Source organism: Pseudophryne corroboree, chromosome 6, assembly GCF_028390025.1.
Source record: "Pseudophryne corroboree isolate aPseCor3 chromosome 6, aPseCor3.hap2, whole genome shotgun sequence".
NCBI lineage: Eukaryota > Metazoa > Chordata > Amphibia > Anura > Myobatrachidae > Pseudophryne > Pseudophryne corroboree.
The window spans coordinates 620,275,594-620,290,522 of NC_086449.1; the positions used below are offsets into that span (position 1 = coordinate 620,275,594).

At 28.5% G+C, this 14,929-nt stretch overlaps 1 protein-coding gene across 1 annotated transcript; it reads left to right on the forward strand.

The window, feature by feature from the left end:
- The first annotated feature begins 13,436 nt into the window (after positions 1 to 13,436).
- Positions 13,437 to 14,230, forward strand: LOC134933127 (ADP-ribosylation factor-like protein 4A). The gene is given in 2 exon segments (XM_063928095.1): positions 13,437 to 13,938; positions 13,940 to 14,230. Coding segments are annotated over 2 exon segments (552 nt in total). The 5' UTR covers positions 13,437 to 13,578; the 3' UTR covers positions 14,132 to 14,230.
- The last annotated feature ends 699 nt before the right edge of the window (positions 14,231 to 14,929 follow it).

The window sequence follows — 14,929 nt, forward strand, 5'->3', positions numbered from 1 at the left end:
TATACATTTCTCCATCTTTCTATCTTTATGTTAATCTATCTACACACTACTTTCTATGTAAACATTTCTATAACTATACATTTCTCTATACATTTCACTATCTATCTATACATTTCTCTAACTCTATATTTCTCTTATACTTTATGTATACAATTTGCTATTTATAAATTTCTGTAACTGGACATTTTTCTTCCTATACATTTATCTATACATTTCTCTATGTTTCTTTCTATACATTTCTCTATACATTTTTCCATTTCTCTATACATTTTTCCATTCCATTTCTCTACATATTCCTTACTATATTTGTCTATCCATACACTTCTTTATCTCTCTATCCATACATTTTTCAAATCTATTTATTTCTCTATCTCCCTATCCATACCTTTTTCTATCTATACATTTCTCCATCTTACTTTCTTTACATTAATCTATCTACACAACTCTTTTTTGTAAACATTTGTATAACTATTCATTTCTGTATACATTTCACTATCTATACATTTCTCTTACTCTACGTATACAATTTGCTATTTATAAATTTCTCTATCTGTACATTTTTCTTCCTATACATTTATCTATACATTTCTCTATCTTTCCATACATTTCTCCATACATTTCTCCACTTCTCCACATATTCCTTTCTATATTTGTCTATCTGTACACTTCTCTATCTCTCTATCTATACATTTTTCTATCTATATATTTTCCAACTGTCTTTCTAATCGTAATTCTATCTACACAATTCTTTCTATGTAAACATTTCTGTAACTATACAGTACATTTCTCTATACATTTCCCTATTCTTCTAACTATACATTTCTCTAAATCTACATTTCTTTTATAGTCTTTGTATGTTTTGCTTTCTAAACATTCCTATCAATCTCTACATTTTTCTACCTATACATTTATCTATACATTTCCTTTCTCCCTATCTATACATTTTTCTATCTATACATTTCTCCATCTTTCTATCTTTATGTTAATCTATCTACACACTACTTTCTAAGTAAACATTTTTATAACTATACATTTCTCTATACATTTCACTATCTATCTATACATTTCTCTAACTCTACATTTCTCTTATACTTTATGTATACAATTTGCTATTTATAAATTTCTCTAACTGGACATTTTTCATCCCATACATTTATCTATACATTTCTCTGTTTCTTTCTATACATTTCTCTATACATTTTTCCATTTCTCTATACATTTTTCCATTTCTCTACATATTCCTTACTATATTTGTCTATCCATACACTTCTTTATCTCTCTATCCATACATTTTTCAAATCTATTTATTTCTCTATCTCCCTATCCATACCTTTTTCTATCTATACATTTCTCCATCTTACTTTCTTTACATTAATCTATCTACACAACTCTTTCTTTGTAAACATTTGTATAACTATTCATTTATGTATACATTTCACTATCTATACATTTCTCTTACTCTACGTATACAATTTGCTATTTATAAATTTCTCTATCTGTACATTTTTCTTCCTATACATTTATCTATACATTTCTCTATCTTTCCATACATTTCTCCACTTCTCCACATATTCCTTTCTATATTTGTCTATCTGTACACTTCTCTATCTCTCTATCTATACATTTTTCTATCTATATATTTTCCAACTGTCTTTCTAATCGATATTCTATCTACACAATTCTTTCTATGTAAACATTTCTGTAACTATACAGTACATTTCTCTATACATTTCCCTATTCTTCTAACTATACATTTCTCTAAATCTACATTTCTTTTATAGTCTTTGTATGTTTTGCTTTCTAAACATTCCTATCAATCTCTACATTTTTCTACCTATACATTTATCTATACATTTCCTTTCTCCCTATCTATACATTTCTCCATCTTTCTATCTTTATGTTAATCTATCTACACACTACTTTCTATGTAAACATTTCTATAACTATACATTTCTCTATACATTTCACTATCTATCTATACATTTCTCTAACTCTATATTTCTCTTATACTTTATGTATACAATTTGCTATTTATAAATTTCTGTAACTGGACTTTTTTCTTCCTATACATTTATCTATACATTTCTCTATGTTTCTTTCTATACATTTCTCTATACATTTTTCCATTTCTCTATACATTTTTCCATTCCATTTCTCTACATATTCCTTACTATATTTGTCTATCCATACACTTCTTTATCTCTCTATCCATACATTTTTCAAATCTATTTATTTCTCTATCTCCCTATCCATACCTTTTTCTATCTATACATTTCTCCATCTTACTTTCTTTACATTAATCTATCTACACAACTCTTTTTTTGTAAACATTTGTATAACTATTCATTTCTGTATACATTTCACTATCTATACATTTCTCTTACTCTACGTATACAATTTGCTATTTATAAATTTCTCTATCTGTACATTTTTCTTCCTATACATTTATCTATACATTTCTCTATCTTTCCATACATTTCTCCATACATTTCTCCACTTCTCCACATATTCCTTTCTATATTTGTCTATCTGTACACTTCTCTATCTCTCTATCTATACATTTTTCTATCTATATATTTTCCAACTGTCTTTCTAATCGTAATTCTATCTACACAATTCTTTCTATGTAAACATTTCTGTAACTATACAGTACATTTCTCTATACATTTCCCTATTCTTCTAACTATACATTTCTCTAAATCTACATTTCTTTTAGTCTTTGTATGTTTTGCTATCTAAACATTCCTATCAATCTCTACATTTTTCTACCTATACATTTATCTATACATTTCCTTTCTCCCTATCTATACATTTTTCTGTCTATACATTTCTCCATCTTTCTATCTTTATGTTAATCTATCTACACACTACTTTCTATGTAAACATTTCTATAACTATACATTTCTCTATACATTTCACTATCTATATATACATTTCTCTAACTCTACATTTCTCTTATACTTTATGTATACAATTTGCTATTTATAAATTTCTCTAACTGTACATTTTTCTTCCTATACATTTCTCTATGTTTCTTTCTATACATTTCTCTATACATTTTTCCATTTCTCTATACATTTTTCCATTTCTCTACATATTCCTTACTATATTTGTCTATCCATACACTTCTTTATCTCCCTATCCATACCTTTTTCTATCTATACATTTCTCCATCTTACTTTCTTTACATTAATCTATCTACACAACTCTTTCTTTGTAAACATTTGTATAACTATTCATTTCTGTATACATTTCACTATCTATACATTTCTCTTACTCTACGTATACAATTTGCTACTTATAAATTTCTCTATCTGTAAATGTTTCTTCCTATACATTTATCTATACATTTCTCTATCTTTCCATACATTTCTCCACATATTCCTTTCTATATTTGTCTATCTGTACACTTCTCTGTCTCTCTATCTATACATTTTTATTTCTTTATATTTTCCAACTGTCTTTCTAATCGTAATTCTATCTACACAATTCTTTCTATGTAAACATTTCTGTAACTATACAGTACACTTCTCTATACATTTCCCTATTCTTCTAACTATACATTTCTCTAAATCTACATTTCTTTTATAGTCTTTGTATGTTTTGCTATCTAAACATTCCTATCAATCTCTACATTTTTCTACCTATATATTTATCTATACATTTCCTTATCTCCCTATCCATACATTTTTCTATCTATATATTTCTCCATCTTTCTTTCTTCACCTTAATCTATCTACTCACTTCTTTCTATGTAAACATTTCTATAACTATACATTTCGCTATACATTTCACTATCTATACATTTCTCTAACTCTACATTTCTCTTATACTCTATGTATACAATTTGCTATTTATAAATTTCTTTAACTGTACATTTATCTTTCTTTTTATACATTTCTCTATACATTTTTCGATTTCTCTACATATTCCTTTCTATATTTGTCTATCCATACACTTCTTTGTCTCTCTATCCATACATTTTTCAAATCTATTTATTTCTCTATGTCTCTATACATTATTCTATCTATATATTTCTCTATCTTTCTTTCTTTACATTCATCTGTCTACAAAAATCTTTTTATATAAACATTTCTGTAACTATACATTTCTATATAAATTTCCGTATCTCTCTAGCCATAAATTTCTCTAACTCTACATTTCATTTATACTTTGCGTATACATTTTGCTATCGATACATCCCTATCAATCTCTACATTTTTCTACTTACACATTTATCTATACATTTTCCTATCTCTATCTATACATTTCTCCAAATTTATTTCTTTACATGAATCTATCTACACACTTCTTTATATGTAAACATTTCTATAACTATACATTTCTCTATACATTTCACTATCTAGCTATACATTTCTCTGATTCTACATTTCTCTTGTACTCTACGTATACAATTTGCAATTTATAAATTTCTCTATCTGTACATTTTTCTTCCTATACATTTATCTACACAATTCTCTATCTTTCTATATATTTCTCTATTTCTCTACATACAGTATTCCTTTCTATATTTGTCTATTTATACACTTTTCTATCTATCTATACATTTTTCTGTCTATAAATTTCTCCATCTTTCTTTCTTTACGTTCATCTATCTACACAATTCTTTTTATATAAACATTTCTGTAACTATACATTTTTCTATACATTTCCTTATCTCTCTAGCCATACATTTCTCTAACTCTACATTTAATTTATAGTCTGTGTATAAATGTTGCTATCTATACATCTCTATCAGTCTCTACATTTTTCTACTTGTACTTTTAGCTATACAATTTCCTATCTATCTACACATTTTTCTATCAATACATTTTTCAACTTTATTTCTATACGTTATTCTATCTACACAATTCTTTCTATGTAAACATTTCTGTAACTATACAGTACATTTCTCTATACATTTCCCTATCTTTCTAGCTATACACTTCTCTAATTCTACAATTCTTTAATACTCTACGTATTGATTTTGCTATCTATACATTCCTATCAATCTATACTTTTTTCTACCTATGCATTTATCTATACATTTCCCTATCTCTCTATCCATACATTTTTCTGTCTATACATTTCTCCATCTTTCTTTCTTTATGTTAATCTATATACACACTTCTTTCTATGTAAACATTTCTATAACTATACATTTCACTATCTATACAGTTCTCTAACACTACATTTCTCCTATACTCTACATATACAATTTGCTACTTATACATTTTTCTAACTGTACATTTTCTTCCTATACATTTATGTATATATTTCTCTATCTTTCTATACATTTCAACATTCATTTCTCCATATCTCTACATATTCCTTTCTATATTTGTCTATCTATACACTTCTCTATCTCCCTATGCATACATTTTTCTATCTATACATTTCTCCATCTTTCTTTCTTTATGTTAATCTATCCACACACTTCTTTCTATGTAAACATTTTTATAACTATACATTTCTCTATACATTTCACTATCTATACATTTCTCTAACTCTACATTTCTTTTTTACTCTTTGTATACAATTTGCTATTTATACATTTCTCTATCTATCTGTACATTTTTTTCTTCCTACACATTTATCTATACATTTCTCTATCTTTCTATACATTTCTCCATTTCTCTACATATTACTTTCTATATATGTCTATCTCTACACTTCTCTATCTCTCCTACCCATACATTTTTATCTATACATTTCACCATCTTTCTTCCTTTATGTTCATCTATCTACACAATTCTTTTTATATAAACATTACTGTAACTATACATTGCTCTATACATTTCCCTATCTCTCTAGCCATACATTTCTCTAACTCTACATTTCATTCATACTCTGCGTATACATTTAGCTAGCTATACGTCCATAATAATCAATACATTTTTCAACTTATACATTTATTTATACATTTCCCTATCTCTTTATCTATACATTTTTCTATTTATACATTTAACAACTTTCTTTCTATATGTTTTTCTAGCTACACAATTCTTTCTTCGTAAACATTTCTGTACATATACAGTATATTTCTCGATACATTTCCCTATCTTTCTAGATATACATTTCTCTAATTCTACATTTTTTTATACTCTACGTATACATTTTGCTATCTATACATTCTTATTAATGTCTACATTTTTCTACCTATACATTTATCTGTACATTTCCCTATCTCCCTATCCATACATTTTTCTGTCTATACATTTCTCCATCTTTCTTTCTTTATGTTAATCTATCTACACACTTCTTTCTATGTAAACATTTCTATAACTATACATTTCTCTATGCATTTCACTATCTATAAATTTCTCTAACTCTACGTTTCTCTTATACTCTACGTATACAATTTGCTATTTATAAATTTCTCTAACTGTACATTTTTCTTCCTATATATTTATCTATACATTTCTCTATCTTTCTATATATTTCTCCATAGTTCTCCATTTCTCTACATATTCCTTTCAATATTTGTCTATCTATACACTTCTCTGTCTCTTTCTATACATTTTTCTATCTATACATTTCTCTCTATCTCTATCTATACATTTTTCTATCTATATATTTCTCCATCTTTCTTTCCTCATGTTCATCTATCTGCACAGTTCTTTTTATATAAACATTTCTGTAACTATTCACTTCTCTATACATTTCCCTATCTCTCTAGCCATACATTTCTCTAACTCTACATTTCATTTATACTCTGCATTTACATTTTGCTATCTATAAATCCCTATCAAACTCTACATTTTTCTACCTACATATCTATACATTTACCTATCTGTCTATTTACTTTTCTATCTATACATTTCTCCAACTTTCTTTATGTTAATCTATCTACACAATTCTTTCTATGTAAACATTTCTGTAACTATACAGTAAAATTTTCTATAGTTACCTATCTTTCTATCTATACATTTCTCTAATTCTACATTTCTTTTATACTCTAGGTATAAATTTTGCTATCTATACATTCCTATCAATCTGTACATTTTTCTACCTAAACATTTATCTATACATTTCCCTATCTCCCTATCCAAAAAATTTTCTATTGATACATTTGTCCATCTTTCTTTCTTTACATTGATCTATCTACCCAATTCTTTCTATGTAAACATTTCTGTAACTATACAGTACATTTCTATATACATTTCCCGATCTTTCTAGCTATACATTCTCTAATTCTACATTTCTTTTATATTCTATATATACATTTTGCTACCTATACATCCCTATCAAACTCTACATTTTTCTACCTATACATCTATACATTTCCCTATCTGTCTATTCATTTTTCTATCTATACATTTCTCCAACTTTCTTTCTGTTAATCTATCTACACAATTCTTTCTTCGTAAACATTTCTGTAACTATACAGTACATTTTTCTATACATTTCCCTATCTTTCTAGCTATACATTTCTCTAATTCTACATTTCTTTTATACTCTACGTATACATTTTGCTATCTATACATTCCTATTTATCTCTACATTTTTCTACCTATACATTTATCTATACATTTCCTTTCTCCCTATCTATACATTTTTCTATCTATACATTTCTCCATCTTTCTATCTTTATGTTAATCTATCTACACACTACTTTCTAAGTAAACATTTTTATAACTATACATTTCTCTATACATTTCACTATCTATCTATACATTTCTCTAACTCTACATTTCTCTTATACTTTATGTATACAATTTGCTATTTATAAATTTCTCTAACTGGACATTTTTCTTCCCATACATTTATCTATACATTTCTCTATGTTTCTTTCTATACATTTCTCTATACATTTTTCCATTTCTCTATACATTTTTCCATTTCTCTACATATTCCTTACTATATTTGTCTATCCATACACTTCTTTATCTCTCTATCCATACATTTTTCAAATCTATTTATTTCTCTATCTCCCTATCCATACCTTTTTCTATCTATACATTTCTCCATCTTACTTTCTTTACATTAATCTATCTACACAACTCTTTCTTTGTAAACATTTGTATAACTATTCATTTCTGTATACATTTCACTATCTATACATTTCTCTTACTCTACGTATACAATTTGCTATTTATAAATTTCTCTATCTGTACATTTTTCTTCCTATACATTTATCTATACATTTCTCCATACATTTCTCCACTTCTCCACATATTCCTTTCTATATTTGTCTATCTGTACACTTCTCTATCTCTCTATCTATACATTTTTCTATCTATATATTTTCCAACTGTCTTTCTAATCGTAATTCTATCTACACAATTCTTTCTATGTAAACATTTCTGTAACTATACAGTACATTTCTCTATACATCTCCCTATTCTTCCAACTATACATTTCTCTAAATCTACATTTCTTTTATAGTCTTTGTATGTTTTGCTATCTAAACATTCCTATCAATCTCTACATTTTTCTACCTATACATTTATCTATACATTTCCTTATCTCCCTATCCATACATTTTTCTATCTATATATTTCTCCATCTTTCTTTCTTCACCTTAATCTATCTACTCACTTCTTTCTATGTAAACATTTCTATAACTATACATTTCGCTATACATTTCACTATCTATACATTTCTCTAACTCTACATTTCTCTTATACTCTATGTATACAATTTGCTATTTATACATTTCTTTAACTGGACATTTATCTTTCTTTTTATACATTTCTCTATACATTTTTCCATTTCTCTACATATTCCTTTCTATGTTTGTCTATCCATACACTTCTTTATCTCTCTATCCATGCATTTTTCAAATCTATTTATTTCTCTATCTCTCTATACATTATTCTATCTATATATTTCTCTATCTTTCTTTCTTTCTTTACATTCATCTGTCTACAAAAATCTTTTTATATAAACATTTCTGTAACTATACATTTCTATATAAATTTCCGTATCTCTCTAGCCATAAATTTCTCTAACTCTACATTTCATTTATACTTTGCGTATACATTTTGCTATCGATACATCCCTATCAATCTCTACATTTTTCTACTTACACATTTATCTATACATTTTCCTTTCTCTATCTATACATTTCTCCAAATTTATTTCTTTACATGAATCTATCTACACACTTCTTTATATGTAAACATTTCTATAACTATACATTTCTCTATACATTTCACTATCTAGCTATACATTTCTCTGACTCTACATTTCTCTTGTACTCTACGTATACAATTTGCTATTTATAAATTTCTCTATCTGTACATTTTTCTTCCTATACATTTATCTATACAATTCTCTATCTTTCTATATATTTCTCTATTTCTCTACATATTCCTTTCTATATTTGTCTATTTATACACTTTTCTATCTATCTATACATTTTTCTGTCTATACATTTCTCCATCTTTCTTTCTTTACGTTCATCTATCTACACCATTCTTTTTATATAAACATTTCTGTAACTATACATTTTTCTATACATTTCCTTATCTCTCTAGCCATACATTTCTCTAACTCTACATTTAATTTATAGTCTGTGTATAAATTTTGCTATCTATACATCTCTATCAGTCTCTACATTTTTCTACTTGTACTTTTAGCTATACAATTCCCTATCTATCTACACATTTTTCTATCAATACATTTTTCAACTTTATTTCTATACGTTATTCTATCTACACAATTCTTTCTATGTAAACATTTCTGTAACTATACAGTACATTTCTCTATACATTTCCCTATCTTTCTAGCTATACACTTTTCTAATTTTACAATTCTATAATACTCTACATATAGATTTTGCTATCTATACATTCCTATCAATCTATACTTTTTTCTACCTATACATTTATCTATACATTTCCCTATCTCTCTATCCATACATTTTTCTGTCTATACATTTCTCCATCTTTCTTTATTTATGTTAATGTACACACTTCTTTCTATGTAAACATTTCTATAACTATACATTTCACTATCTATACAGTTCTCTAACACTACATTTCTCCTATACTCTACATATACAATTTGCTACTTATACATTTTTCTAACTGTACATTTTCTTCCTATACATTTATGTATATATTTCTCTATCTTTCTATACATTTCTACATTCATTTCTCCATATCTCTACATATTCCTTTCTATATTTGTCTATCTATACACTTCTCTATCTCCCTATGCATAAATTTTTCTATCTATACATTTCTCCATCTTTCTTTCTTTACGTTAATCTATCCACACACTTCTTTCTATGTAAACATTTTTATAACTATACATTTCTCTATACATTTCACTATCTATACATTTCTCTAACTCTACATTTCTTTTTTACTCTTCATATACAATTTGCTATTTATACATTTCTCTATCTATCTGTACATTTTTTCTTCCTACACATTTATCTATACATTTCTCTATCTTTCTATACATTTCTCCATTTCTCTACATATTCCTTTCTATATATGTCTATCTCTACACTTCTCTATCTCTCCTACCTATACATTTTTTATCTATACATTTCACCATCTTTCTTCCTTTACGTTCATCTATCTACACAATTTTTTTTATATAAACATTTCTGTAACTATACATTGCTCTATACATTTCCCTATCTCTATAGCCATACATTTCTCTAACTCTACATTTCATTCATACTCTGCGTATACATTTAGCTAGCTATACGTCTATAATAATCAATACATTTTTCAACTTATACATTTATTTATACATTTCCCTATCTCTTTATCTATACATTTTTCTATTTATACATTTAACAACTTTCTTTCTATATGTTTTTCTATCTACACAATTCTTTCTATGTAAACATTTCTGTACATATACAGTATATTTCTCGATACATTTCCCTATCTTTCTAGATATACATTTCTCTAATTCTACATTTTGTTTATACTCTACGTATACATTTTGCTATCTATACATTCTTATTAATGTCTACATTGTTCTACCTATACATTTATCTGTACATTTCCCTATCTCCCTATCCATACATTTTTCTGTCTATACATTTCTCCATCTTTCTTTCTTTATGTTAATCTATCTACACACTTCTTTCTATGTATACATTTCTATAACTATACATTTCTCTATACATTTCACTATCTATAAATTTCTCTAACTCTACGTTTCTCTTATACTCTACGTATACAATTTGCTATTTATAAATTTCTCTAACTGTACATTTTTCTTCCTATATATTTATCTATACATTTCTCTATCTTTCTATATATTTCTCCATAGTTCTCCATTTCTCTACATATTCCTTTCAATATTTGTCTATCTATACACTTCTCTGTCTCTTTCTATACATTTTTATATCTATACATTTCTCTCTATCTCTATCTATACATTTTTCTATCTATATATTTCTCCATCTTTCTTTCCTCATGTTCATCTATCTGCACAGTTCTTTTTATATAAACATTTCTGTAACTATTCACTTCTCTATACATTTCCCTATCTCTCTAGCCATACATTTCTCTTACTCTACATTTCATTTATACTCTGCATTTACATTTTGCTATCTATAAATCCCTATCAAACTCTACATTTTTCTACCTACATATCTATACATTTACCTATCTGTCTATTTACTTTTCTATCTATACATTTCTCCAACTTTCTTTATGTTAATCTATCTACACAATTCTTTCTACGTAAACATTTCTGTAACTATACAGTCAATTTTTCAATAGTTACCTATCTTTCTATCTATACATTTCTCTAATTCTACATTTCTTTTATACTCTAGGTATACATTTTGCTATCTATACATTCCTATCAATCTGTACATTTTTCTACCTAAACATTTATCTATACATTTCCCTATCCAAACATTTTTCTATCTATACATTTATCCATCTTTCTTTCTTTACATTGATCTATCTACACACTTCTTTCTATGTAAACATTTCTATAACTATACATTTCTCTATACATTTCACTATCTAGCTATACATTTCTCTAACTCTATATTTCTCTTAAACTCTACGTATACAATTTGCTATTTATAAATTTCTCTAACTGGACATTTTTCTTCCTATACATTTTTATATGCATTTCTCTATCTTTCTATATATTTCTCCATACATTTTTTCATTTCTCTACATATTCCTTTCTATATTTGTCTATCTATACACTTCTCTATGTCTCTTTCCATACATTTTGCTATCTATACATCTCTATCAATCTCTACATTTTTCTACCTATATATTTATCTATACATTTCCCTATTGCAATCTCTATACATTTTTCTATCTATTCGTTTCCAATTTTCTTTCTTTATTTTATTCTATCTATACAATGCTTTCTATGTAAACATTTTTGTAACTATACAGTACATTTATCTATACATTTCCCTATCTCTCTAGCTATACATTTCTCTAATTCTACATTTCTTTAATACTCTACGTATACATTTTGCTATCTATACATTCCTATTAATCTCTACATTTTTCTACCTATACATTTATCTATACATTTCCGTATCTCTCTATCCATACATTTTTCTATCTATACATCTCTCCATCTTTCTTTCTTTATGTTAATCTATCTACACTCTATTTACACTCTTCTTTCTATATAAACATTTCTATAACTATACGTTTCTCTATACATTTCACTATCTATACGTTTCTCTTATACTCTACATTTCTCTTATACTCTACATATACAATTTTCTATTTATAAATTTCTCTAACTGTACTTTTTTCTATGCAATTATGTATACATTTGTCTATCTTTCTATACATTTCTCCATATCTCTACATATTCCTTTCTATATTTGTCTATCTATACACTTCTCTATCTCCCTATCAATAAATTTTTCTATCTATATAAATGTCTCCATCTTTCTTTCTTTACATTAATCTATCCACACACCTCTCTATGTAAACATTTCTATTACTATAACATGTCTCTATACATTTCACTATCTATACATTTCTCTAACTATACATAAAATAAACTATGTATACAATTTGCTATTTATAAATTTCTCTATCTATCTGTACATTTTTTTCTTCCTATACATTTATCTACATATTCCTTTCTATATTTGTCTATCTCTACACTTCTCTATCTCTCTAGCCATACATATTTTTATCTATACATTACTCAATCTTTCTTTCTTTACGTTCATCTATCTACACAATTTCTTTTTGTAAAAACATTTCTGTAACTATACATTTCTCTATACATTTTCCTATCTCTAGCCATACATTTCTCTAACTCTACATTTCATTTATACTCTGCATATACATTTTGATATCTATACATCCCTATCAGTCTCTACATTTTTCTACTTATACATTTATCTATACATTTCCCTATCTATCTACACATCTTTCTATATATACATTTTCCAAATTTCTTTCTTACTTTAATCTATCTACACAATTCTTTCTATGTAAACATTTCTGTAACTGGTGCGCTGGCGGTTGGGGGTGATGCTGGGCACTCCCTGTGGATACCAGGCACTGCAGCACTTTATGGAGTAGCTGCAACGGAGGTGATTTGCTGGAGCGGGTTAGGACGTTGATTATCTGACCACCCGTGGTTACAGACTTGCTTACGATGGGGAACAGACTTTCGGAACAGACTCCGATCCTGTCTGGTATATCACCGTTCCACGCTCTGCATATTGCCATCTTGGGTTTGGACTGCGCCGGAAAGACAACGGTATTGTACAGGTTACAGTTCAATGAGTTCGTCAATACCGTCCCCACCAAAGGATTTAACACGGAGAAAATCAAAGTGCCACTTAGTTCCAAGACTGTTACCTTTCACTTCTGGGACGTGGGGGGGCAGGATAAGCTGCAGCCGCTGTGGAAATCCTACACAAGGTGCACCGATGGGATTGTGTTTGTCGTGGACTCGGTGGACGCTGAACGGATGGAGGAAGCGAAAACTGAAATGTATAAGATTACAAAAAATATCTGAGAACCAGGGCGTCCCCGTCCTTATTGTAGCAAACAAGCAGGACCTCAGGAACTCTCTGTCGCTTTCGGAAATCGAGAAGCTGCTGGCCTTAAATGAACTTAGCTCATCCACACCGTGGCATCTCCAGCCCACCTGCGCCATCATTGGCGACGGGCTAAGGGAGGGGATAGAAAACTATATGATATGATCATTAAGAGGCGGAAAATGCTGAGACAGCAAAAGAAAAAAAAGATGAAGAGGTCTTTGCATTCTAGTATGACAAAAAGTATATATGTTAAACGTAGACCTGACATCAAAGCGTTGACGTACCCTGGTTCGTACCAGGAGCCTGGGGTTGCCTGGTGGTGGCGGCAAACTCCATTTCACCTTTTATTTATTGCTGTGCAGGCTTCTAATAGTTCTGCAGGCCCACAGTGTGTCTGAGTTTTGTGAACACCGAGAGATCGTAGTGTGTACGTCCGTCCGAGGCTGGGACACCACCAAGTCGTCATGAGTGATCGTGCGTCCGCAAGGTGTTGCAATGGGGTGATGTGTTTTGAGAGGAACTTCTGAGACTACTAATGATACGCCGTTTACCTTGGAGATAAATTTAGGGCATGTTCAGTTACTTTGCCCCCACTTTCTTTTCCTTTTTTTACCAAAATGAAATCAGAGCATCTCTTGCAACGTTGGCATTCCGTCTACAGTGTAAATGTACAGAGGTGGCTGTGCAATTCGTGCTCATCTCCGTATTGTGTCTTCTGAATATTATACATGCAGTGCATGAAGGATTTCAGTCTTTTCCTGTCTTTGTGTTTTACTATGTGTTCGTTACGTCACAGAAAATGCTATGCATTGTCCAGTATTGTAGTAATGGCATTTATGGGGCTTTGGGCTAGGTGCAGTTGGAACCCAGTGTTGAGTCGCATCCGCAGATGGGGTGCTCCCTGCATGTGGTGCTGTTTTAGAAGGACTTATACTATGAATAAAGAGCACAGTAGTAATT